The following is a 26305-nucleotide window of genomic DNA, read 5'->3' on the forward strand; positions in this document are numbered from 1 at the left end:
CCGTGTTCCAGTGCATGCAGGCTGCAACACTGACCACGTCCTGATTTTGAAGCGTAGTAAAGACAGATTCTGGAAGCAGCGTTTTTCATAACAATGTATTTTCCTCCTGAGTCAAGGAAGGGAGGAATGCATATTACCATTGATCTGAGGAAGTTAACCCTGCTTTGGGAATATTCTGTACACTCTGAAGCACTGCCTTAGCAGTGGATAAGTAGACTTAGCTCAGCTTTGATATATCCAAATCTTTCTGATCTTCTTCCTGTGCACTTCACTGGTGCTCTTATTCATATTTCTTTGCAATTTTCTAAAAACAAAGTTTGCCGCTGAAACAATTTCATGTATTTTTCTCATTGTCATTGCTGCCCACCTCTATTCCTCTTTAGTTTTTGCAATACTGCCTCCTCCCAAAGCTTCTAACTTGCGGCGGCAGTGGCGGGGGGGGGGGGAATATATCCACATATTAGTTGGGCAGCAATTAAGTTAGTACAAGACTGTCTTCCAAAGAGAATTAGGAAAGCCCACGGCTCTAAAATGATTTTTCTCCCTGCATTTTTAACAGTTGCAAACACTTCAGAAATCGCCATTTTGCTACCTTCTATACCCAATAAACAAAATGAGCTAATAGAAGCTTTTACACTGGGTGCAAGCCGAAGAAAACTACACTTCCTACTTACTGGGTCCCTCTGATTTGAATGACTCAGTCCCAGAGAAGTATGCTTAGGATGTCCAGTCCTGTTCCATCAGCAGACTAACTCCAGATCGCCTTCATAAGCCCGTCATGAATCAGTGTCTGGCATACACAGGAGCTCTGCATGGATTTGAAAATCCCAATTTTCCAGAGTCTATTAAACTACCTGGCCTGTAATTTTCATGAACCTTTTTTAAAAAAATGTTTCTGTTTTGCAGTCAGCTATAAGGATGTATTACATACTTTATTTGACCAAGTTTCTCATTGGAGTTCTTTCAAAATTACACTATGCTAGATCTTGGCCAAAAGACCAAGAATGCTTTTGGATAGATGCCATCTAGATATAGTGATTGGTTAAGTTCTAACATTTCTTTGGTTTGTCTAAACTTCCTCCAAATATCAGTTCATGTACTGATTAGCATGGGTTTATCCCCATGCTAATAATTTTATATTATTTTTCCTCTGATTTTCCCTCTAAAAGAAAACTGTGACCTAAAAACAAGTTTTCATATACTCAGTTACCAAAATATCCAGAACAAAGCAGCATGGTGCCAAAATGAAAACACTCCTGGGAATAGGTCTGTCCATTTTTATTTGCTTTATATATTTGTGCTATTTTTTAAAAAAACAATCCACTCAAACACTCACACAAACATTCCTCCCTTTCACTGATCCCAGTAAAGCAGGAAACTGAGATGTCAAACTGTGTGGCCCGGAGCAAATGTCCCAGGATCTGCTCAGAGAATTTAGGCGGCCATTTGATGCTAGATTTGTTTCCACACAGGTTGCCACAACCCTCTATTGGTGCAAATGTAATTTAAACATGAGCCATTTTATGGCTCCTTAAAAATGCATTCAAGAAAACAATAGTCAGGAGAGAGAGAGAGAGAGAGAGAGAGAGAGAGAGAGAGAGAGAGAGAGAGAGAGAGAGAGAGAGAAGTGGGGGGGGGAAGTAGCATTCAAAATACAGAAAGTATAAACAAGATTACCAGAGAGGAACAGGGGAAAGCAGCTGTAAGAAACACAAGAATAAAATAACGGGAAGGCAGAAGCATTTACACAGGGACAAAGTTGCACAGAAATACATCTGGATTGAAGAAGAAAGCACCAGACGTGGGACACCTGCTTCAACTCCCCAGCCAGCAGTCCTGTCAGTTTGATTTAGACCAGATCTTTGCACTGCCTCGGAGCCTGCAGAGAAGAAAAAAAAAAAAGCTTTGGAATGAGGACCAGCAGAAGTTTAGCCGGAATGCTCAAGACAAGGAGGGGTTTACAGACTCTACAGGTAAATTGCTAGAGGCCCAACGTGAGGGATTGATGAAACACCTCAGGGAACGCTCTGCTTTTCTGTCTCATCTACAGAGAAGCAATAGCCAGCCTTCCCTGGAATGCTATCTCACCCTTTGCCCTTGGAGGCCTTCTTGTTAGCCTGGCGCTGGTTGGTACCCGGGGCGGGCTCCCGGAGTTCTGACAAATGCTGCTCGGGGTCTTGAGAGGTTGCCGCTGCTGCAGCTGCTGTTGTCACCTTAATTGTCTTCTTCAGATTTGCCACCTATCGGGTGAAAAGAAAATGAGGGAATAGAAACAAGGGAGACGTGGTTCCTGAGCCAAAGACAAGGAAGTCTGCCTTAACATAATTATCCTGAAAAAACCTCACCAGGAATTCTCCAGCCAGAACTTAATTTAAAAACCCCATTTTTGGGGGGAAGGGGCTGTGCCAAGGTTTCAGTGGATGCCTTCCAATGTGCTGCATTCAGCTGGAGGGCTTTAGGGTGTGAAAATGACTGTTTGAGATTTCTCTCCCCTCCTGCTGACTCATCCAGTTTATTAACAATACTTGTAGATCACCCCAGTGCTAACAGATTCTGGGTGGTGAACAACAAAGCACAGAACCAAAGAAGAAATTATAAGCTATATGCAGTATAAGCAACACATGAGTAAAATGTACGAGCCAGGAAGTTACAGGTCTCTAAAATCATCTTTTTCTTACATTGCTCATTAGTCAAAACAATTAATTTCTTCAGCCAAATAAGTATACGCACTTTGATTGTACTATAGAATACATTCATAAAAGCATTTGCTGACTGTGCTATGGATTGAAGAATAAAATATTGCTCAGATGAAATGTATTTATTTTTTTATTTTTAATATTGGGAGAGTTGTATTATGCTCAGTTTTCTGAACAAGTAATAGTTGCAAACTTTATCCCACCAGCTCCCAAACCTCTAATGACCTTCGTTCATTTCGCCGGGACCTAAAAACCTGGCTCTTTGAGCTATCTGGTCTGGACTGAGGGGTTTTTAATGTTTTTAAATTGTGATTTCATTTTTGTGGCTAGACTTAATTTAATTTATTTTAATTTTATATTGGATTGTTTTTAAATTTTGCCTTGTAAACCGCCCTGAGTCCTTTGGGAATAGGGCGGTATATAAACCGAATAAATAAAATAAATAAATAAATAATCATTAAGGTATATTTGTGAACAATTAAAATGGAGCATTTTCTCTTTTCCTACATATAACACAAATTTTATCAGAGCACATAAAGCAGACAAGGACCACTTCCATTGGTTCAAGGCCAGCTCTGGGTTTTGTATGCCTTGTCAAGCATTAACACTCCAAAAGAGGACAGAGGCTTCAGGTACTTTAATGGGCAAGCAAAATAAATGCCTTAAGTATTTGAAAGATCCACACAGACACTTTCCCCTCTTAAAACCTCCCAAATTCTGAAAACACATCCCCCCGCCCTTCTTTTCAGTGTCTTCTATTAGGAGACATGAGCCTGGAATAACAATGCACATCAAAATGCAACTAATAGGAAAATGGGTAATTTATTTATTTATTTATTTTATTTATTTGGTTTATATACCGCCCTATTCCCAAAGGACTCAGGGTGGTTTACAAGGCAAAATTTAAAAACAATCCAATATAAAATTAAAATAAAATTAAATTAAGTCTAGCCACAAAAATTAAATCACAATTTAAAAACATTAAACCCCTCAGTCCAGACCAGATAGCTCAAAGAGCCAGGTTTTTAGGTCCCGGCGAAATGAACGAAGGTCGGGGGCAGTCCGGAGTTCCGTTGGTAATTTGGTAATGCTTGGCAATAATTAAAGCTTCTGTCACATTCAGTGTTCAATTAAATGGTTAAAAGGCAAGTTAACCGTGTAAAAATGAAAGGAAGAATCTTCTCCACGGAGAGGTGGACAAAGTTTTTAAAACATTTAATCTACTCATGTCCGTCATCCAATTTAAAATTGCTACGATCAGCTAATGAAACATAGTTTTGAATGGAGCAGTTGTGACCACATTTTAAGAGCGCCTTTCTGCATCTCACTTCCAAAAATGTTATATTAAATATTCCTGGAAATATTTGAACGATGATCATAGAATAAGTATTAGGATAGTCTCTTTAAAGACAATGCTAGCAGCTCAGTTTTAGATCCAGTTTTACTGCTAGTGAGAAGTGACTTTTATCATGTTATATCTTGGGATATGACAGAGACAAGAAAATGCCTGACATAGACTCAGAACTGGTATTATCTATTAAGCAGCAAGTAAGAAACATCAGGTACAGAAAATGTGGAAATGACATTTTCAGTCTATTGTTCCAGGAATTTATCTCATCTAAAGTAGGCAAGATAAACCTGGAGGCATATTTATTAATTCCATGTGCCTCAATTTCAAAGACTGTAAACCATGTACAAGAGCAACAGCAACAACATGATACAACAATTGAAAAAATAAATTAAAACTTTTTTTTTAAAAAAAGAAGGCAATCGCAATAACAATAGTAACATTCATTCTGGGCCTTAATAAATATAATAGCGAAATCCAAAGCCCTTCCAGAACAGCCATTTTTTTACAACCTTCTGGAAGTTAAAGGGGGCAGAAGCTATCCTTCCTTGGGGGGGGGGGCAAACTATTCCAGAGGATGGAATAGGAGCAAGCTATTCCAGAGGAAAGGAGTTACCCATATTTGGGATGGGCGCTCCCTCCTTACCTCCCAGAAGGAGGTGACTGTCCATTTGGACTCCTGGGAGCAGAGAATGTCTGACAGAAGTTATCTGGTGGATATCTAGGGCCATTTAGGGCCTAATAGGCAATAATCTAGGGGGACGCGGTGGCTCAGTGGGTTAGGACACTGAGCTTGTCGATCAGAAGGTCGGCAGTTTGGTGGATCAAATCCCGAGTGCCGCGTAGCAGAGTGAGCACCTGTTACTCGTCCCAGCTTCTGCCCACCTAGCAGTTCGAAAGCATGTAAAAATGCAAGTAGGAAAATAGGGACCACTACGGTGGGAAGGTAAGAGCGTTCCGTGCGCCTTTGGCGTCTAGTCATGCCGGCCACATGACCACGGAGACGTCCTCAGACAAGCGCTGGCTCTTCGGCTTTGAAACGGACATGAGCACCGGCCCCTAGAGTCGGAAACGACTAGCACGCATGTGCGGGGGAACCTTTACATTTACCTTTAGGCAATAATCTAAAACATCTGAATTGAACTTGGCAAGCTGCTGGTAGGTTTATGCTCCCACATCAGCTTCCCTCCTTGAGAGAAAATGGCCTTGCTGAATTTCAGGAGCACAATCTTAGTGGGACTCTGGGGGGGGTTAGAGGTGGCCACAAGTTGCCTACCCCAGATAGACCAGAAATGTACAAGACCATCAGAGGTTGCCAGGCGTAATGGTGAAGTCAGTCTGAAGCTGGGGGGGGGGGAGCTCTGCATTGCAGCCCTGCCCCTCACCTCACTCTCAATCTGCTGCTTCAGGCCCAGCTGCTGCTCTTTGTGTTGATTGGCTCGGCTAACTTGTTCTTCAATGCTTGAAAGGACAACTTCGCAGCCCTGGCACCTGGGAAGGACCAGTAAAAGTTGAACAAGCAGGAGACCAACAAAGCAACTAAGAGAGCAAACAGCATTTAGCAGAAGCTCATAAATCTTGGGATTGAGAGATCTGGAAAGAAAGACGGGCTCAGGGGCATCCAAGGGTAGGAGAACAAACAAGGAAACGTGCACGATAATGTCATCATGAAAATCTCATGACTTATATGCTTGCATCAGATGTTGAGAACCAAGCACTTAATGGCAGCATTCACTTGATTCTCTCTCTGTGTATTTTAGCACCATTGTATTTTGTGCTGTAGACCCCACTGGAGAGACTTCTGTGGAAAAGGGGTGTGCAAATGTTCTCACAGCAAGGGAAGAAGCGAGAGGGGTAGGAGAAATAGCCCTGGGCAAAATGAGTCTGTCTCCACAGACATCTGTACTTTGGCAAGGTCACCACACAGGCATACAACTCTCTTCCCACCAATGAAAAGTATTTTTCAAAGAGTAGGATTAAGCTGCATGTATACCAAGAATTTCAAGGTACAGAAAAAACATAAAATCTTAACTCCAAATCTAGTTTCCCAAGAGTCTTGGCTTTCACTTTTAAAAGGAAAAAAAAACAGTTGGACCTAAGAGCAAATTTCTAGTTTATAAAAACATTTATTTACAATGCTTTGCAACATTTGGTAAAATTCATACATTAGGTGCGGGGACGTACATTTCTTTCAACAGAGAATACCTCTTTGATGTCCCTAATTGCCTCTTATCCTTCTCTTAAGATCCATAAAAGCAGAATAAATTATGTTAATTGGTGTAACCCACAGGTCTGCAACCCGCGGCTCCGGAGCCGCATGCAGCTCTTTCAGCCGTCTCCTGCGGCTCCCAGTCTTCTGCCATGTGCAGTCCAAAAAAAAAAAAGTGGGACTAAAAAAGTTCAACCAATCAATTAAAATATGCAGGGTAGGTGCATATCTCGCCTTGGCTCCACTCTTCAGTCAAACCCTGTTCTGCGCATGCACACATGTACGCGCATGCGCACACGTTTTTTTGCGGCTCCCAGTTTTTCCTTTTGTCAGGGAACCGGTTCTGAGTGGCTCTTTCACTGTTTCAGGTTGCTGACCCCGATATTAATCCTGCACACAAGTAGTCCTCACTTAACCACCTTTTGTTCAGCGATCATTCAAACTTACAACAGTGCTGAATGAAGGGACCTACAACAGATTCACAGATTTCTAGCCATTGCAGTACTCCCCAAGGTCATGTGAACAAAATTTAGGCGCACCTAAGTTTACAACTACCCTCCTTTCCAGCAGCTCCCCCACCAACCCAGCTCATCTTCATCATTCTCTTTGCCTGCCTCCCTTCCGTTGAGTTCACCATGCTGGCAGCGACAGGGGACGTGCTGTGGAAGTGTCCGACAGACTGGCAGGCAAGTGCTACAGGCAGGCAGGTCTGTGCTATGCCTCATGCCACTGCCAGCGGGGCCCTTCTTTTGGGAGCTGGCCAGAGCTTCCCTTTGAGGAAGAAAGACTTGGCCAGCACTCAGAAGGGGGCTAGCTCAAAAGAAGGATGTCCTGGCTGGTGCATAAAAGAGAACCCGGCTGGCAGTGGCACGTGGTGCAGGGTGTACAGTGACAAGCAGGGTTGGGCAGTGGAGGCGGCCGGTGACGGCCACCAGTTATCTTCTTCCAAAATTGGTGGATCCTTGCCTAGTGACCCTGTGCAATTTGCTCAACAACTGGGAGTGGTGGAACTGCTGCCAATAAGCAGAGAGGGCACCTTGAAGTTTTGCTTAGCGACTGCGTTGCTAAGTTACCACTCCCAATTAGGGTTATTAAGTGAGGACTCTCTTGCATAAGTGGTAAAAAGCCCTTTGTTCATTCTTGCCTAGTGGCGTGATGCTGATTAGGGGGCTTCAGTCCCAAATAGGGCCCCATGATCAGCACCCACTTGACTTCTTCCCACATATGCAGCAGAGTCCGAGAAGGTCGGGTGGGCTTCTTTGCCTTTGTTAAGATGTATCTTCTGCAGTTTGCACAAGATCAAAGTCTTCCTTACCATTCTTGAAGCGTGCGGGTAATGATACTGAGCTCCTCCCTGCGGATGTCCCGGCCAATGCTGTAATCCACCTCTAACCGCTGGTTGCGCTGGTCCAGGCTCCCTCGGAGTACATCGGCATACACTGCCTCAATCACCAAATCCTCCAGTTGCCGCACATTCTTCAGCTGGAGCTGCTCCAACAGTACAGAATAGGGGATGCACTGCAGAGACACACAAGCCAGTGTAAGTACAACATTCGTTTGTCTCTTTGCGTTCCTTAGACACCCAATTCCAGAGGACTTCTAAAAACAAGGAGCAGAACAGGCAAGGAAAGGACAGGTAGGCTACCTTCAGCTTGGAAGCCAAGGTGACCACAGACAGGTGGCGAAGTTTGTTCTTCTGAGCTTCTGTCAAGGGAGGCAGATTCCCAGCTTCAGCTGCTCTCAGACCAAAAAACAAAACAAAACAAACTTCAAATTCTCACTAGCATCACAGGATAAGATCCCATCCATTTCTTGTATAGTTAAGCCTAATTTTTTTTTTCTATTTCTCATGACAGATTTTGACACCCTATAACCAACCCCATTTTTTTTCCTCCTCCTTAAGAAGAAACTTTAAGTCAAACAGTCAAAATTTACTTAAGGCAATGTGCACAGCATTTACATGTATGTCCAGTAATCCTATCCAAATTCTCCCTTAGAGTTTAAACATACTTATTAGCCAGACATTTTCAAAACGATAGACTCTGATTCTGAGACCACAGTCTCTTATTAAAAATAAAAATTTGGTATAATGACCAAGCCAATAGCATCTCATCTCATTAGGCACCACAAATATTCCCCATCCATTGGGACATCATCTAAAGACCGTGGACAACAAAGAGAAGACAGAGAGAAGGATCAAAGGAGCGAGGTAATTACAAGTTATGGGCCAGCCTCAGTCTCCTTTTAATGTCCAACAGTTTCTTTCTCAACTCCATGAAATTTTTAGTCTGTACAGTAACTCCTGATCCTGAGGAGAGCTTCAGTACTGAATGACTTCATATTATCCACAACCTGCTATGAAGCATTGCTTCGTTTTTGTTTTCTTGGCTCTTCCATCTCTATTGGCAATTTTCTCTACCATTCCTGTTTCTTAAGGAGAAGATAAGACATACCCAGGTAATCTGAATACGTCCCATATGCAAAGACTGTAAGCAGGCGGAAAACAGGTGAGAACTCACTTTCGGCTAGCTATAGAGGGAGAGAAAATAACTAGTTATTTGAGAAATGATTAAAAAAAAATTGGGTGTTTTTTTTGCTCATGGAATCTTTCACAGTTCACACCAGAACATCCCAGGTAATCAACAGACTTTCACCAATAGCACCACTCAAGAAAATTATGGAGGAATTGATTGTAATGTACTATTCTGCCTAAAGGGATGCGGTGGCTCAGTGGGTTAGGACGCTGAGCTTGTCGATCAGAAGGTTGGCAGTTTGGTGGGTCAAATCCTGAGTGCCGCGTAACAGAGTGAGCGCCTGTTACTCGTCCCAGCTTCTGCTAACCTAGCAGTTCGAAAGCACGTAAAAATGCAAGTAAAAAAATAGGGACCACTACGGTGGGAAGGTAACAGCGTTCCGTGCGGACGTCCTCGGACAAGTGCTGGCTCTTCGGCTTTGAAACGGAGATGAGCACCGGCCCCTAGAGTTGGAAATGACTAGCACGCATGTGCGGGGGAACCTTTACCTTTACCTTATTCTGCCTAAGATTAAAAATCCCTGACATTTATATATAAAAATATTGGATAGGGAGAAATGTTCTAGCCTATTTGCTGTTAGACCATACAGCACTAGTTTTATATATGGAGAGCTGATGTTGTTGTTAGGACTGTTTAATGTTATGAGCCTCCATCTGTCATCCCTAATGGTATAATCATGTGTAATTTTAGTATAAACCATTTGATGGAAAATCTTTAAAACAGCCTGTTTGTTTCCTTCTGTGCAGCACTCTTGTGGTCGGAATGCTCAAAATCCAACATAAATATCTAAGAAAAAAGGTCTCTGCTCAGACATAAAGGAAGATTACTGGATAATTTTGCACCACATATATACCCCTCCGTCTAGCCTGAGTCTCACAAAGATGTGTTATAGAAAAAAGATAGGAATTTTATAAACATCAGCAAAATCTGTCTATTATTCAGGTGATTGACGTTCAGAGGTTTTGCAGACCTCACAAAAGCAAGTATTGTGTGCCATGTAAAAAAATAAATAAACTCCCATGTTCCAGGGAACAAGTCACCTAAGAGAAATACAGGGCTATTTTCCTCCATAAATCCACCTGGCCTGCTATAGTTTGGGAACCATGGATTTCAAACCATAACATTTCATGAAGGAAGGAAGGGGTAAGTTTTTTCATATTTTTAATAAAGTTGAGGAACTCAAACCACTTCCTTTTCTACTATTGTTTTAAATCTTTAATTATAGAAAAATTGGCCTCTGAATAAAAAATTAGAGGAACTTCGAGCAATAGCCTATGACATTAGCTTTCTTTCTACACTTTTTTCCACCATGTAATCACCAAATCTTTTAATTAAATATATACAATTTTAGGGAGATTCATGCTTTTACGGATGATTGGGAAGCAAAGAGATACATACCATATAAAGGTGGTACTAGGTAGATATATTACAAAATATATATTTACCTGGAATAAATACTAGCCTTTTAAAATTCAGCATAATGAAAGATCAAGCAATTTTGTTTAGCATGAGCAATTACAATCCCATTAAAAATCCTAAATGACTTTAGGAATCCCGTGGATTACCAAGTTCAGTATGAAAAACATTAGCTTAAAAGCAATATTATTCAGTGATTCAGTAGAAAGACGACTAATCTCCATTCATTTCTGCTATACAAGAATTTGTTAAAGAAAATCAGACAGAAACCTGAAGCTGCTCATTTATAGAGCAGAAATACTTGTTTCAAAAGATATGTGAACCAATGGTTCCACTTTAAAGCATAATCTATAACTTCAAATTACTATAAAGTAATTATAATAGCAAGGCAGTGCTAAGAAAGGCTGCCTTGCAGAACAGAGACACCAGAGGTCATATTTGAGGGAACACCTGCTGCCGGCATCAAATGCCCTTCGCCCAGTGCGCTCCCACAGGGAGGGTCTGCTCAGGGTCCCGCCGGTAAGAGATTGCCGGCGGGTGACACCCAGGGATAGGGCCTTCTCGGTGGGAGCGCCTGCCCTCTGGAACCAGCTGCCGGTGGAGCTGAGAACTGCCCCCGACCTCCGATCATTCCGCCGGGGCCTGAAGACCTGGCTCTTCGAGCTCTCGGGCCCAGACTGAGGAGAAATTTTTAATTTGGGGTTCTTTTTAATTGAGTACAGGGTCAATTTAATATTTTTTAATTTGGTTCTTAATTTTTGTATTTTGGTTTTTTAATTCCCTGTAAACCGCCCTGAGTCCTCAGGGAATAGGGCGGTATATAAATATAACTAAATAAATAAATAAAATAAATAAATAAATATAACCTAGAGAGGATAAGGACCTGCTATTTCCCATCAGGCCTTTGGAAGGTTGTACCGTACAACTGAGGTCTTCCACCCCGTGAGTCTCAGAGCTTACCTCTTGAACATTTGGCATGTCAAGTAGCTCTCCAAAAACATAAATACCGGGGGCTTCCAGCACTTGATGAATGAGGTTGGCCAGAGCAGCTCCGCGGGCAGATCTTGCCAGCAGCAGAAACTGCTCCTGATTCTGCCCAGACACTTTCACTTCGGCTGCCATTGGGCTAGGCAATCAGAATGGTTCAGGACTTGCAGCCCCTACCACCTAAAGGAATAAACAAATATAACAACTGGAGCTTCTCTTCACATATTATCCTGGAGCAACGGAGAATAAAGTGTAGTCACTGTACCACTGGGATATTTGTATTATTTAGACATCATGTAGGACTAAATAAGTAAATAAAAGAGCTGAGCAACTCAGAAGATCAAAAATCCCCAACTGCAATAAAATGCAGCACAATGAAATGCAGTGAAGTATCAGAATATGAATACACATTCACACCTATTTAAAATATGAATTATATTCAGAATATGAAAACACACAGACAGAAATATAACTTTGGAGCAGCCAATTCCTGGTATAGCTGCTCTGTGTCTAACACAGTATCAGTTCTAGGACACAACAATGTCAATAATTTAAGCCAGCAGATGAGTTCCCCCCCCCCGCTTCCCCGCTGTTTTTTAAGTAACTCTCTCCTAAAAATCAAAGTTGTTGTACAGGAATGTAGGTTTTACCCTCGTTAAGACGAATTACTTTGGGCACACGTGTACTGACTTAAGGCTGTGCACGAATGTAGAAAAGTGTAATTCTGCCTAAGCTGTCAGCGTGAGCAGGGCCCGGATTCAGGCCAGAAAAGAGGAGATAACGGAGAGCAACGAAGTGTTTTATGGGCAGAAGACAAAAAGAAGGAGAAGAGGAAAGAAGGGAAGAGGAAAGAAGCGCACGAGAGCCAGTTTAGGAAAGCGGACCCATCTTAGATCGCGTTGGAGAGAGAGAGAGAGAGAGAGAGAGAGAGAGAGAGAGAGAGAGAGAGAGAGAGAGCGCAAGTGCCTCTGCTGCTGCTGCTGCGTCTCCCCACTAGGAACGCCCATCAGATCGAACCGGGCTCCATAACTGTCCCAAAGCAGACCTGCCTGCAGCCCTGCCTGCCTTCCTCGCTGCCTACCTGAGGGTCCCCTTCCCGCTGGGAGCTGCTGCTGGGAAAACCTCCAGCCAAGAGCTCGACCACTTCCGGGTTGGTGGCGTCACAGCTGCCCCTCAAACCCCGCCCCTTTGACCTCTCATTGGCCAGCTCCCCCTAAGAGGGCGGGCCTCGTGTTGAAAGCTTTCTAAGCAGCTGGTGCGCTCTTGGTGCCAGTCTTGGCGCCTTTCATCTGGCCGAGGAGCCGGGTGCGCTGCTGCTACCAGCCGTACGCGGCCACGGACCGCTATCCTCTTTTCCCTCTCCCATGATTTCCCCGAGATCCAAGCTCGAAGCAGAAACGCCTTTCTGACAACTGCACGGTAGTCAGAAGTCTTGTTTATCTGCGCTTTATACAACGTCGACTTGATTCATCTTACAACAATCAAAGCTCTTTCCGAAATCACACCGTAGTCTCTTATCCCCGGGGTGGGCGGGCGATTGTAGAAAGAAGCGAGCTTGCTTTGGAACAAAACCCACAGGTCCATGGCCTCTAAGCTTGTAAGCCGCCCTGAGTCTTCGGAGAAGGGCAGGATATAAATGTAATAAAAATAAATAAATAAATAAATAACCCATGACCCAGATTGTTGGGGGCAATTAAGCTGACTTTGTAATAATGCCGCTTGGGTGTGTGTGTAAAAGCCCTAATAAGCAGGCATATACATAGAATGAAGGCTACTGCTAAGCTTGTAAGCCGCCCTGAGTCTTCGGAGAAGGGCGGGATATAAATGGAATTAAAATAAAATTAAAAAAAATAAGAAGTTTTCCCCCGGGCTTCCATTTAAAAGATAGGCTCGGCAGAAGAATCTCTTAGAAATGATACGCCATACGGTTCTGCTGCTGGTACCCTCCATCCCTGCCTCCCACCTCTGGAGAGGGATTTTAAAAACAAAGCTATATGATAACTCAAAAGGGGTGGATGGGTGGCATTTTGTCAGGAGATCCTGACATTAAGAGGGTTTTTTGTTTTTTCTGGGTTTTTTTATGTTACTCGTTGCATTTGTATCATCGTTTTAGGGTTCTACACCAGAGAGCTTTTTTTAAATGATAAACTCAGAGAAACGTGAGCAAGAATGGAAAACACAGAAAAACCCTGCGATTATTTCATTTACCTGTGTTTTGTCTTACTGGCAGCTTTTCCAGCAGGACAAATGGAGAAGGGTGGGGAGTGGAAGCATGCATTAAGGAAGGCTCACATCTTTTGAAGCAGTGAGGAAAAGAGGTAGAAATGAAGTTTTGAAAAGAACGGGACCATCCTCTCACCACTTGTTATCTTGGATTTCCCAAATATATAAAATGCTGAATCCCTGGCTACCAAATAATACAATAATTCAGCATGCGTGGAACAGATTGCAACAATTATTTTAGCAGTCGCAGTAATTCCAGGTAATTCGGAGGGGGGGGGAACCTCAACCTCAAGAAAGTCATAGCTGCAACCAAAACTAGAATTGTGCATACCATATTTCTAATCATGCCTGGTGGGCAGATGTTGCAGCAGAGCTCATTCCCCACTGTCAGCCTTAATGGTATCAAACATTTGCTGCCTGAGGTACCTTGTCTTGATCTGCTGAGAGGTCAGGCAATCTTTGCCTGTCTATGCGCAAGCATGGCTATGCCCACTGTCATTATGAGAAGATATACTTGGCATAAACACCCAAACAAAATATGAATTCAGATGAATGACTCCTTAATTTCTCCCCCATTCTTCAACACAGCAGCCATGGTAGTCTCTTGCTAATTCTTGTGCCATCTCAAACACCAGCCAATCTAGTCTAGCATGAGATTTTAAGTGCTGGTTTCATCAGAGGGGTCAAAAGGCTAAAGCAATGCAAGAGACTGCAATATATTTGTCACATTACTACATAGACACAAATGAGGAAAATAATCTTTCAGAGGAATAAGAGGATCCAATAGAGCAAGCATCAGTTTTTATTTCCTTTGGGTGGGTGGGTGGATTAGTTTATTATTTCAGCTGGGGTGTAATTTGGGGGGATGCTTATCACTTACTGCCCTATAATTCTAATGACATTATACACATTTTATTGTTATAATTGTAACCTGCTGAAATAAAGAATCCAATCACAGTGGCTGTGACCTAAGTAATATGGGCGGCATTCACAGACAGAAGAATAAAGGTGTTGTGGTTTTTTTCTGCGATGAGACAGCTCTTCTCAGTCTAAATTCTAAATGAAGACCAAGTTATCCATTCTGTAAGAAACCCAACTCAGTTACTTCACTCTGGCATTTTCATTAGAAATTTGTTCTTGAAGCATGATAGCTTTATGATCCGCTCTGCTTGATTTAAGAAACAGAAAGTTTTTCATACTATTTTTAAATGCTACCTTTTTTTAAAAAAAAAATTCCTTGCTTGCACCAAAATAAATCATCCTTTCAGTTTTCACATTTCAGTAGCCCTTAAAGGAGGCACCTTGCAAAACCAGCAGCTTTGTAAAGGAAATTTGGAAAGTCATACCAAACAAAATATACTTTGAAAGCTGGACCTTTTCCAAGTGGCCATATGCATGGCTACTTTGCATTTAAATATCTATTGGAGGGGATAACGTATGACTTAATAATGGACCTATTTGCGAGTAGATGTGAAGTTGCCCCAGGAAATGTAGAATTTATTATGCTAGGATATTGCTAAATCAGTATATACCCAAATCAGAGTGGTTTGATGAATAGTCAGAAAGACTTTTTGTGATACTGTAATCACTGCATCTTCCTTAGCCATGGGAAATTCATCCAGTGGCTTGAACAAGTCATCATCCTGCTTTTCTATATGAGTTGACATAAAGCTATATTTTGTGGAAGGCAAAGTACAGATGTGATGACCAGAACTGGCACTACCACGCAGCAGGGAAAAATGACTTGTTTTCTGAGTGATATAAGCTGTAATGGGGCATACGTTTTGGTCATCATTTCAGGCAGCAAAATAATTTGCCCACTATGGATAGCCAGATACCAGAGATTGCTACTATTTTTCACAAGCCTTTTACTTGCAGACAAAAATAAAGCGTAGTGATACTGAAGATGAGAGATTTCTGTCTAGTTGGGTGGAAATATTTGCTAAAAAGCAGTCTTCTGTAATATATCAGAGACAGTGATAGGGTCATAAAGTCTTTCTTTCTTCACTAAAGTATGAATTTATGTTGCTATCCACTTACCGTATCTTTCGATCTGTAGGAACTATACTGGCATGGAATCTGTGGTTCCCATTGCTGAACCCCACTCAGATGCTATTATCTCTGATCCCAGGACTTGCTAGTCATCTAGCTTCCCTCCAAAGCAACAGGTTACAAAATTTTAATGAATTGAACTTTGATTTGGGACAGTGTCAGAATAAGAAAATATGCACTATTATATTTACGCTACTACAATACTGGGACAGCTAGGGAGGATTTAAGCCTGCCTCTGCCAGGACTGTGATTGTGCCATGGTTGGATATTGGTGAAGACACAGCTATATAATCTATGAAGAAGATAGTCTTGCTTCCTATCAGGAAAATATTTTTCCTTTTCACTCAAGGACTGATCTAAACACTCTTAACTAGAACAATTACCTCCACCAGATTTTGAAGGATTATGTATTCTCAACCAAGAAATAGCTAACCTTGTTTTTCCTTTCCTGAAATAAATCTCTCCTTGTACTTCTCTTATAAACCAAATCCCATTAATCCCAAGACTTAAGAAAGTATGAAGTACATTTGTACCAGAGCCGTGTTCTGGTTGTCTAGCTTTTTCCCTACCAGCTGGGAGGCCAAGTCATTTTAGCATCTCCACTTGAGGCAGGAGATCTAGGTGGCACCTTTGCCAGACAATAGGGGCACGAATAGGCAGGACACATCTCTGCAGGAATCCTGATGCAAAGAATGAGAACAATGCAAAGGTATTGTGCTTGCAAAGATTTGATCTTCTACTTATTCACCCTCAATGGATTAGAGCTGAGATGTCGTGAGCCCCATTATTACAGCCCCACAAAATTAACAGGTCTTTGTCTGTTTGGAGTGCCTGACTCATACAATTCTTTCTACCCTATTATAAAGAATGTGCAAAGTCACCATTAACATGAGTGCACCCAAGGTTGCCAGAGAGCACAATGCCAAACTCCAGGTCCTGCCATCCCTTTCCCTTCCTTTCTCCCTATTCTTCTCCCTCCAAGCCTGCTTAGTCGCTGGTTTTATCTCACCATCAGCCCACAGTGCTCACATTCTCCGACATGCTTGCTGCTTTTCATTAGTCAGATAACGCTAAGACCTTCTCAATATCCATTTCAAACTGCCTTTCCTCTTCTCTCTTGATTGGCTGCTGGCCCAGCCACATTGCTGCTGTCTTCACCTGGACCTGAAGTTGCTTTCCGACTCCTCTGGAGAGCTTTCCAAACCTTTCATTCCCAGCTGAGCTACCAACACAGCTCAGGTTATGGTTTATTTCAGTTTCATGACAGACCACATTTGCTCTCATGATCATCTCTTATGCAACCTTTAGACCTGAAATCCTTTACTGTAGTAGCCAGGGCCCATGCTGAATGTTTATGAGGCAGTTGCCGGTTTCCAGGGATTTGTGTGTGTGGGGGGGGGAAGGGGAGAGTGAGAGGGTGTCACTATATATGTGGGTCAGGTTGGATTTGTTTTCTTATTTCACTGTAGTTACTACTATAGTTTCCTTTTGTTGGTTTTATGCCATATTAAAACAACATCTAGGTTTATGGTACGTATGGTATTAACAGTATTCCCCCAAAGTACCTGATAGGTTAGTGCTATGCTAAGTGATTTGGATGAATGGAATCCATCCTATGTATATACACAAAACCCCTGTCTCCCATTTATGCAACGGCACAAGTGGTGAAAAGTGAGCCTTTATCATCTCACCAACGGTCATGAGGAAATAAACCTTAGTCACTAGGTAATTTCTAATTAACTGACTCCACACAGGATGCCAGACAGGAAACATTTTCTTTGAATTGGGCAAAGCAACAATTGGACTTCCCAAACAGGCTGGCTTTCACTTACCGCTTCCTCCTTTACAGCTGAGGTTAGGGCTCAAGAAATATGGGGGGGAAAAGAGCAAGATTTAGGATGATCTTATCTATCAGCAGCTAAGCAGGAGTCCTCATTGATCTATTGTCAACTATCCTCTCTGCAGTGAACCTTCAACATGAGCTAAAAGGCTCTTATTCAAGCAGGTAATAAATAACATTGAGCAAGGTTGACATCTTTGAGATTATTTGGAATTATTGGCATGTATTGCTGCATTCTCTAGTTTTTCTTTTATTTACCTTTTCTCAGTAAATTCTTATATGTTATATTAAGTATTTTCATTGACTTAATAAGGGAATTCCTTATTAAGGCATTCTTCACATTCAAGAAAGCATTGTAATACAAGTATCCCTTGTGTTTCAGGACTGGTGGAAGGATTTGTAATTTTGTATTTCTGGGCTTGGGGCAGGAGCCGGAGCCTTCTTCTCCCTGCTTGTAGAGCTGATCTGAAGGGAGAAAAGCGCTAGGAATTTCCCAGCTCATGAATCACAAGGCAGCATGAGACTCTGTAATTGATGGCAGCCAATTCTAAATATGTTTTTAGGGGAAACCCTTAGAAAAAGGGATCTGCCAGTGAAGTTTTAAAATTACCACATGATTTATTATGCAGGGTCAAGGGGTGCTTGAAAAACTTTAAAAGGATATGTAGTCATAGTGGGTAAAAAGGGGCTCCAGGTATCCCCTCGTTGCTTCCCCTTTCACAATGTTTTCCATTCTCCCAGAATATGGTATTCAAGAGGCAGGCAGTTGAGCTAATCTGTATACAGTAAATGGGACTTCTTGAACAGCATGGAATATACATTTGTGGATGGGTAGGGACAAACTGTAAAGAGAGGACCAGATGAAAAATATATGCATAATATATAAATCATGAGGATTAGTGATGTACTGTATGCTTCTAAAACTCCATGACTGACCTTGGAAAAGCTAAATGGAATCAGTCCTGGTTAGCATTCAGGTAACAGATTCCCTAGGAAGTTCCAGGGTTGTAGTCTGGGAAGTTGAAAAATATCCCAGAAAAAGCCAGTGGCAAATTACTTCCTTATTGTTGTCAAGAAAATGCCATAGATGTGATCATGGAAGCATCAAACTCATGCTCGCATCTTTATTAACATAAGTAGTGTAACAAATAGGTTAGCTTATTTTCAGAGCGCTGGAAACAGGAGCACTTAATGATAAATTGCTTTCAACCACTCAGTTGTTTCCTGATGAGATAATGGGTTGGGTTTTGTTTTTTGTTTTTTTGGTAGGATGGCCATCTAGAGGTCAGTGTCAATGCCTTGGAGAGTTGAAATATTTCCTACTGATTAGGTATAGTCTCATTGTCAGTGGCAGATTTGTCTCCATTTATTTGCTTGCTTAATGGCTGGCTATTCTGTATTGGAATATTGGTGGCAGATAATGCTCGAAAGTAAATGAAAGATGAGCTGATGGTGCAGATGATCCCTTAACTGCATCTCAAGAAGAAATAGAGAATAAAATTATTACCTGACTTTACCACAGAATTTGGTTTGCCACAGAATTTCTGTGGTAGCGTAATTTTTTATTGGGAAAAATGTCATATTATTCTGCCTGAAAGTGAATTGGATGCAGGAAAGACTTTCTGGGTGATGCCATCAGATTATCCATTCTGCTTCCACCTTACTCACAACTTGGTTATGATACATAACTGGGTGATCTTAGCTTGATCATCAGTTCCAGCCTCACCTCCTTTGTAATACAAACCTTAGGTGAATGTCAAAAAACAGTGAATTAATAGGCCCAAGTACTGTACTTCACCCACTCCTCAGTGGCAGACTTGGCTTTTAGATGCTCCAATTTCCCATTATCTGCCTATGCAGGTTTTCCCCAAGATTTTTACTCTTTGGCTTTTTCTACTTTGAAATGAAGGGATTCTGGAGGCTTCTTGATATTTGTAATTGTATAATTTGGATCCTTGCTCTTTTATTGACCTTTTCTATGGTTGAATTTCTTCAGCTCTGTGTATTTATAAATTGTAATGAACACACTCAGAAGAACCTGAAAAGGACTGAAGGCACTTGAAGGTTGAAGCATCCAAAAAAGGAAAAGGTCAAACACCGAAAAAAGTTCATCATATTCTTTGATATGCATGATAAGGTACAGTTGCAACATCAAGTCTATCAACTGCAAAGACAAAAAAGACTCATTGAAACTGTTTGGAAAAGGTAAAGGTAAAGGTTCCCCCGCACGTGCGTGCTAGTCGTTTCCGACTCTAGGGGCCGGTGCTCATCTCCGTTTCAAAGCCTAAGAGCCAGCGCTTGTCTGAGGACGTCTCCGTGGTCATGTGGCCGGCATGACTAGACGCCAAAGGCGCACGGAACGCTGTTACCTTCCCACTGGAGTGGTCCCTATTTTTCTACTTGCATTTTTACGTGCTTTCGAACTGCTAGGTTGGCAGAAGCTGGGACGAGTAACAGGCGCTCACTCTGTTACGCGGCACTCGGGATTCGACCCGCCAAACTGCTGACCTTCTGATCGACAAGCTCAGTGTCCTAACCCACTGAGCCACCACATCCCTCTGAAACTGTTTGCCGAAAGATTAAGCACTGCATATGGACTAATAGTGTATGATTTATTCATAACATTAAACTTTTGGATATACTTTTAAATAGTAATGTAATTAAAAATTACAATTACAATAATTTTAGGTTTTGGATATATCGCAAGAGAACTGATGTTGAAAGCACAGGCAAAAAAGAACCTTAAAATTTATTTAATTCTAAAAAATTGGGTACTGTCCTTCAGAACTATTTCCTCCACTCAGTTTCAACTTGCCTACAGAAAGCAAAATCAGTAATCTCCCATTTCCATGATATTAAGGATAGAGGCACTTCCCTTCCCCCTGAAATTCAATCAGCTCCTCTCTTGTTAGGTTGCCAGCAATTAATAAAAACAGAACTGTTTAAGAGGGCCTTTGAGTATTAATGCTCCTTCTGTTATTATTGCTTTTGATTCATTGTTTTATGATTCTGTCCATACTTCAATCATTACGGTTATGTAGAATTACTTATACTATGAGTGTTTCATTTTTGAGACTGTAACCCACCAGGCATGTCTTAACTGTAGTGGATAAAATAATTGAACAACCAGCAAAAAAACCCAACTCACAAATGAAACATGTGCTTCCCCATAACATAAACCTTTGAGGTCAAAAGAGTCAAAGGTACATGTTACGTACACCCTACATAAAGTGCAAAAATGCTGACATGGGGGATAATTACATACAGATACATCTACAAAGAATTACTCAGGTTTCACGCCAATATGTAGCCATCATCCTGCAGATATCCCAAACAAGGAACATTAGCCAATTGAGTTTCCTGGGGATTTTGGCTTCTCTTGCCTTAAAGCAAGCTTTTGGACAGAGTAAGTAGCTTGAACATTAACCATTTTGAAAGCTAGAAAAATGAATCTGTGGGAAAGAAAATATTGCCAAAATGAGGGCAGGAGGGGTGGGGCTTGGATTCATATCACAGGTAATCAGAACAGTTGTACTGTCTGCTAGAAACATTTCCTATTTAAGGTGCATCATTTTGAAGGAGGCTTACATCCTGTCTCCTAAACCTCTACAATCGGGAAAATTTCTGGATAACACACGATTAAAGCATGATTGAAATTAATAAAATAAAAGCATGTCAGAGATTACTGAAAAAAGCATTGCTTCATGTGTTGCTTCTTCTGTTTTCACCTACCTCTTGCTTAAGGAGATGTGCATGAAGCTCTGGGGCAGTCATTCATCCTCTTTCTAACTAGATACAAACTTGCTTTGCTGTCACAAATTCCTCAGATTATTAAGCTATCTTCTAATTCTATCCCTGTGCCACTGTCATCTAACAGTTATGAAGAAAAACATCTAGTAGAACATCTTCCCCAACCGTTTCTCAGAGCAGGTGTAGTACAGTTACCTATGTCGGGCTGTCTTGCTTCAGATTACGTATAAGGAAGGGCATATGGGACTTCATAGCAAAAAGCACGATTGCCAGGAAGAAGGCAGGCCCAAGAATTGGTTCCCAAGTTAATAAGGATTCAGGTGACTGTATTGTAAACAGTGAGGGTTTAAACCAGGGGTCTTCAAACTTGGCCCTTTTATGACTTGTGGACTTCAACTCCCAGAATTCCTCAGCCAGGGCCAAGTTTGAAGACCTCTGGTTTAAAAGGTTGTTGGAAAGAAAATTAAAAAGCCAGCAACCAAATGGAAAAGTGCTTGGTTGGTGGAATTCCTGTTCCCCATCTCTTTCTTGGAGCCAGTGACAACAGCCTTGGATTGGATCCCACCTGTTTTGATTAGCTTTCAAAGGCACTCAGGAAACAAAACAAACCCAGATACACTTAGAGCAGCATTTCTCAACCTCAGCAATTTTAAGATGTATGGATTTCAGCACTTAGAATTCCCCAACCCAGTATTGGTGACATTAAGATCTGGTCAAGAATGGGACAGTCTTCCTACAGAGGTAGCCTACCTGCATCCTTGGAGATTTTTAAAAAGAAGCTAGACACCAATACCTATTCTAGTTGGACTAGAACTAAATGATCCTTCTGGCTCCTTCCAACTCTGTGATTCTATGTATTTTGGATAACAGTTTCAGGGATTAAAGTAGCAAGGGAAGAAGAATGTTATAATTAATAAGAACTTTCTGAAGAAGGATGGTACAGCAGCAGGAACAGAAAGGGATGTTCACACAGAGATATAAGGAAATGGAAGCTGTTTGATAAGATAAAAGATAAAGTTAAGGACCTTGTACTGAGTCTGAGATTAGAAAAGCAACTGAAATGGCCATTTCCCTGCTGCTTTGCTTGTAATTTTCTCAGGAGCATAAGTCTGGAACAAATGGCCCAAACCTTATTTTGCTATTACTGTTGTAATGATTTTTTAAGCGCATATTTCATTTATATTTTAAAATCTTGTTGTAAGTCACTAGAGGTAGACAGAAAGATGGGATGCAAAAATTAATGGTGAATTTTATGCTAGTTTCAGGGAACCTTTGATTTATGCCAGAAAGGAACATTATATCAGAGAGATGCAAAAATGGCTTTCACAAAATTGATTTCAGTTTAGGTCCATCACAAATATCTGTGATTATTCTGCTCACATAGTCCAAATGCCACATTTGAAACATGCCTAAGGATGCAATTGTATATTGAAGAACAACTGTCTGAATGATCTTGGGAGGCAGCAAAAGGGTCATTCTGCTCGTGTAGACAGAGCTACGCTGGCACATATTGCCAATGAAATTGCCCGGAAGGTCCCCAGATCATTGCCCCCATGTAGCTATTCTTCCAACACAATGCCATAGAAATGCCATGAATATGTTACAAATATATCTCTAGATATATCAACAGACCTTTTACTCTCAGTGAAGCCAAAAGAACTAGGAAATCTAAAGACACTGCTTCATTAGAACATTATACTATTGTTGCAAGTATCAGCAGCAATGCACTACATGTACTACGGCAACTGGTGACATTGAACTATGGGCAGCCATCTTAGTGAGTAAATGAGGACATGAGTAGAAACTCATCAGATGGCTGATGTATGGTCAGAACCGTCTGCTCAGCAGCTGTGGATAATAAAACCAAAGTCACCTCTGCACAGCAACTAAATAAATGCCAAGGCAGGGAAAGAAACGTCTTTGCAAATGAAAGAGAAGCTAGAATTGCACCAGACTATTGTATGAAACTGTTCCACCTGGAATGGGCAAAGACAAATTATGAGGCGAATAACAACGTTCTCATTATAACAATTTTCTTCCCACCTGCCACATATGCAGGAGTTGGTGTTTTTGAAGCAAAGATTTATCTAGATCAGTGTTCCTTAAATGTTTTTTTCTTTCAGGACCCTTTCCCACTTTTTAAAAATTATAAAAAAACACCGAAAGAGCTTTTGTTTCTATGAGTTATATTTATTGAAAGTTACCATGGTAAACCACTTCATGTATTACTGCCTTGTCGTGGTGAAGGGGCTTGCGTAAATCAATGAAGCTATGAGCTATGCCGTGCAGGGCCACCCAAGACGGAAAGGTCATAGCAGAGAGTTCTGACAAAACGTGATCCACTGGAGAAGGAAATGGCAACCCACTCTGGTATCTTTGCCATGAAAACCCTATGGATAGTACCAAAAGGCAAAACGATATGACGCTGGAAGATGAGCCCCTCAGGTCGGAAGGTGTCCAATATGCTACTGGGGAAGAGCAGAGGGCTAGTACTAGTAGCGCCAGAAAGATGAAGCGACTGGGCCAAAGCCGAAAGGACGCTCAGCTGTGAATGTGTCTGGTGGTGAAAGGAAAGTCCGATGCTGTAAAGTTTTTTTCTCCATAGGAACCTGGAATGTAAGATCCATGAATCAAGGAAAGCTGGACGTGGTCAAACAAGAGACGACAAGACTGAACATCGACATCTTAGGTATCAGCGAACTAAAATGGACAGGAATGGGTGAATTTAATTCAGATGACTATCAGGTATACTACTGCGGGCAAGAATCCCTCAGAAGAAATGGAGTAGCCTTCATAGTCAATAAAAGAGTAGGAAAAGCAATACTGGGATACAATCCTCAAAATGACAGAATGATCTCAATTCGAATCCAAGGCAAACCATTCAATATGACAGTAGTCCAAGTCTATGCCCCAACCACTGGTGCTGAAGAGGATGAAATTGACCGGTTCTATGAAGCCCTACAGCACCTTATAGAACTAACACCAAAAACTGATGTCCTTATCATCATGGGGGATTGGAATGCTAAAGTAGGAAGCCAAAAGATAACCAGAATAACAGGCAAGTTTGGCCTTGGAGTACAAAATGAAGCAGGGCACAGGCTGATAGAATTTTGTCAAGAGAATACGATAGTCATAGCAAACACTCTTTTCCAACAACCCAAGAGACCACTCTACACATGGACATCACCAGATGGTCAACACAGAAATCAGATTGACTATATGCTCTGCAGCCAAAGATGGAGAAGCTCTATACAGTCAGTGAAAACAAGACCAGGAGCTGACTGTGGCTCAGACCATGAGCTTCTCATTGCAAAGTTTAAGTTTAAACTGAAGAAAGTAGGGAAAAGCACTAGGCCACTCAAGTATGAATTAAATCATATTCCTGTTGAATATACAGTAGAGGTGACAAATAGATTTAATGAATTAGATCTGATAGACAGAGTGCCTGAAGAACTATGGACAGAGGTTCGCCAGACATCCTAGAATGTGAAATGAAGTGGGCCTTAGAAAAACTGAGCAACAACAAAGTTAGTGGAGGTTACAGTATTCCAGCTGAGCTATTCAAAATCTTAAAAGACAATGCAGTAAAAGTGCTACACTCAATTTGCCAACAAATTTGGAAAACTCAACAGTGGCCACAAGATTGGAAAAGATCAGTTTACATTCCAATTCCAAAGAAAGGCAGTGCCAAAGAATGTTCAAACTATCGCACCATTGCACTCATTTCTCATGCTAGTAAAGTTATGCTTAAAATTCTACAAGCTAGACTCCAGCAGTATGTGGACCGAGAACTACCAGAAGTACAGGCAGGATTTCGAAGAGGCAGAGGAACTAGAGATCAAATTGCCAACATACGCTGGATCATGGAGAAAGCTAGAGAGTTCCAGAAAAACATCTACTTCTGCTTCATTGACTATGCTAAAGCCTTTGATTGTGTGGATCATAACAAACTGTGGCAAGTCCTTAAAGAGATGGGCATACCAGACCATCTTATTTGTCTCTTGAGAAACCTATATGCGGGCCAAGAAGAAACAGTGAGAACTGGACACGGAACCACTGATTGGTTCAAAATTGGGAAAGGAGTCCGGCAAGGCTGTATACTGTCACCTTGCCTATTTAACTTATATGCAGAGCACATCATGAGAAAGGCAGGGCTAGATGAATCAAAAGTTGGAATTAAGATTGCCGGAAGAAACATCAACAACCTAAGATATGCAGATGATACCACTCTAATGGCAGAAAGTGAAGAGGAACTAAAGAGCCTCTTGTTGCGAGTGAAGAAGGAGAGTGCAAAACTTGGGTTGAAACTAAACATTAAGAAAACCAAGATCATGGCATCCGGCCCTCTCAATTCCTGGCAAATAGATGGGGAAGAAATGGAGATAGTGACAGATTTTATTTTCCTGGGCTCCAAGATCACTGCAAATGGGGACTGTAGCCAAGAAATTAAAAGACGCTTGCTCCTTGGGAGGAAAGCCATGGCAAATCTAGACAGCACACTAAAAAGCAGAGACATCACCCTGTCAACAAAAGTGCGTATAGTCAAGGCTATGGTCTTCCCAGTTGCAATGTATGGCTGTGAAAGCTGGACCATAAGAAAGGCCGAGCGCCAAAGAATTGAGGCCATTTTGAAAGCTAGAAAAATGAATCTGTGGGAAAGAAAATATTGCCAAAATGAGGGCAGGAGGGGTGGGGCTTGGATTCATATCACAGGTAATCAGAACAGTTGTACTGTCTGCTAGAAACATTTCCTATTTAAGGTGCATCATTTTGAAGGAGGCTTACATCCTGTCTCCTAAACCTCTACAATCGGGAAAATTTCTGGATAACACATGATTAAAGCATGATTGAAATTAATAAAATAAAAGCATGTCAGAGATTACTGAAAAAAGCATTGCTTCATGTGTTGCTTCTTCTGTTTTCACCTACCTCTTGCTTAAGGAGATGTGCATGAAGCTCTGGGGCAGTCATTCATCCTCTTTCTAACTAGATACAAACTTGCTTTGCTGTCACAAATTCCTCAGATTATTAAGCTATCTTCTAATTCTATCCCTGTGCCACTGTCATCTAACAGTTATGAAGAAAAACATCTAGTAGAACATCTTCCCCAACCGTTTCTCAGAGCAGGTGTAGTACAGTTACCTATGTCGGGCTGTCTTGCTTCAGATTATGTATAAGGAAGGGCTTATGGGACTTCATAGCAAAAAGCATGATTGCCAGGAAGAAGGCAGGCCCAAGAATTGGTTCCCA

The 26305-nt window shown here is 41.6% G+C and overlaps 1 protein-coding gene across 2 annotated transcripts; it reads right to left on the reverse strand.

The window, feature by feature from the left end:
* Nucleotides 1–1263: 1263 nt before the first annotated feature.
* On the reverse strand, nt 1264–12332 carry COPS7A (COP9 signalosome subunit 7A). Of its 2 annotated transcripts, none has more exons than XM_083351922.1 (8): nt 12272–12332; nt 11164–11370; nt 8707–8782; nt 7899–7987; nt 7569–7771; nt 5430–5535; nt 2089–2240; nt 1264–1879 (listed from the first exon to the last, which is right to left on the reverse strand). In XM_083351922.1, exons 2-8 carry the CDS (start codon nt 11323–11325, stop codon nt 1840–1842), a joined length of 828 nt encoding a protein of 275 aa, XP_083208048.1. In that variant the 5' UTR covers nt 11326–11370; nt 12272–12332; the 3' UTR covers nt 1264–1839. The 2 variants fall into 2 exon arrangements, with proteins under 2 accessions (XP_083208048.1, XP_083208049.1); XM_083351923.1 differs by lacking the exon at nt 12272–12332 and adding an exon at nt 11841–12229.
* Between the last annotated feature and the right edge of the window lie 13973 nt (nt 12333–26305).

Source organism: Vipera ursinii (assembly GCF_947247035.1).
Source record: "Vipera ursinii genome assembly, chromosome: 2".
In the NCBI taxonomy this organism is placed as follows: Eukaryota; Metazoa; Chordata; class Lepidosauria; order Squamata; family Viperidae; genus Vipera; species Vipera ursinii.

Bases quoted from the DNA above. Each gene is read 5' to 3' on its own strand.
- COPS7A (XM_083351922.1), bottom strand. From the start codon at position 11,325: ATGGCAGCCGAAGTGAAAGTGTCTGGGCAGAATCAGGAGCAGTTTCTG. The intron at 8,783-11,163 runs GTAAGCTCTGAG...CTCCCTCTATAG, and splicing joins ACATGCCAAATGTTCAAGAG to CTAGCCGAAAGTGAGTTCTC. The intron at 7,988-8,706 runs GTATGTCTTATC...GTCTGAGAGCAG, and splicing joins GACGTATTCAGATTACCTGG to CTGAAGCTGGGAATCTGCCT.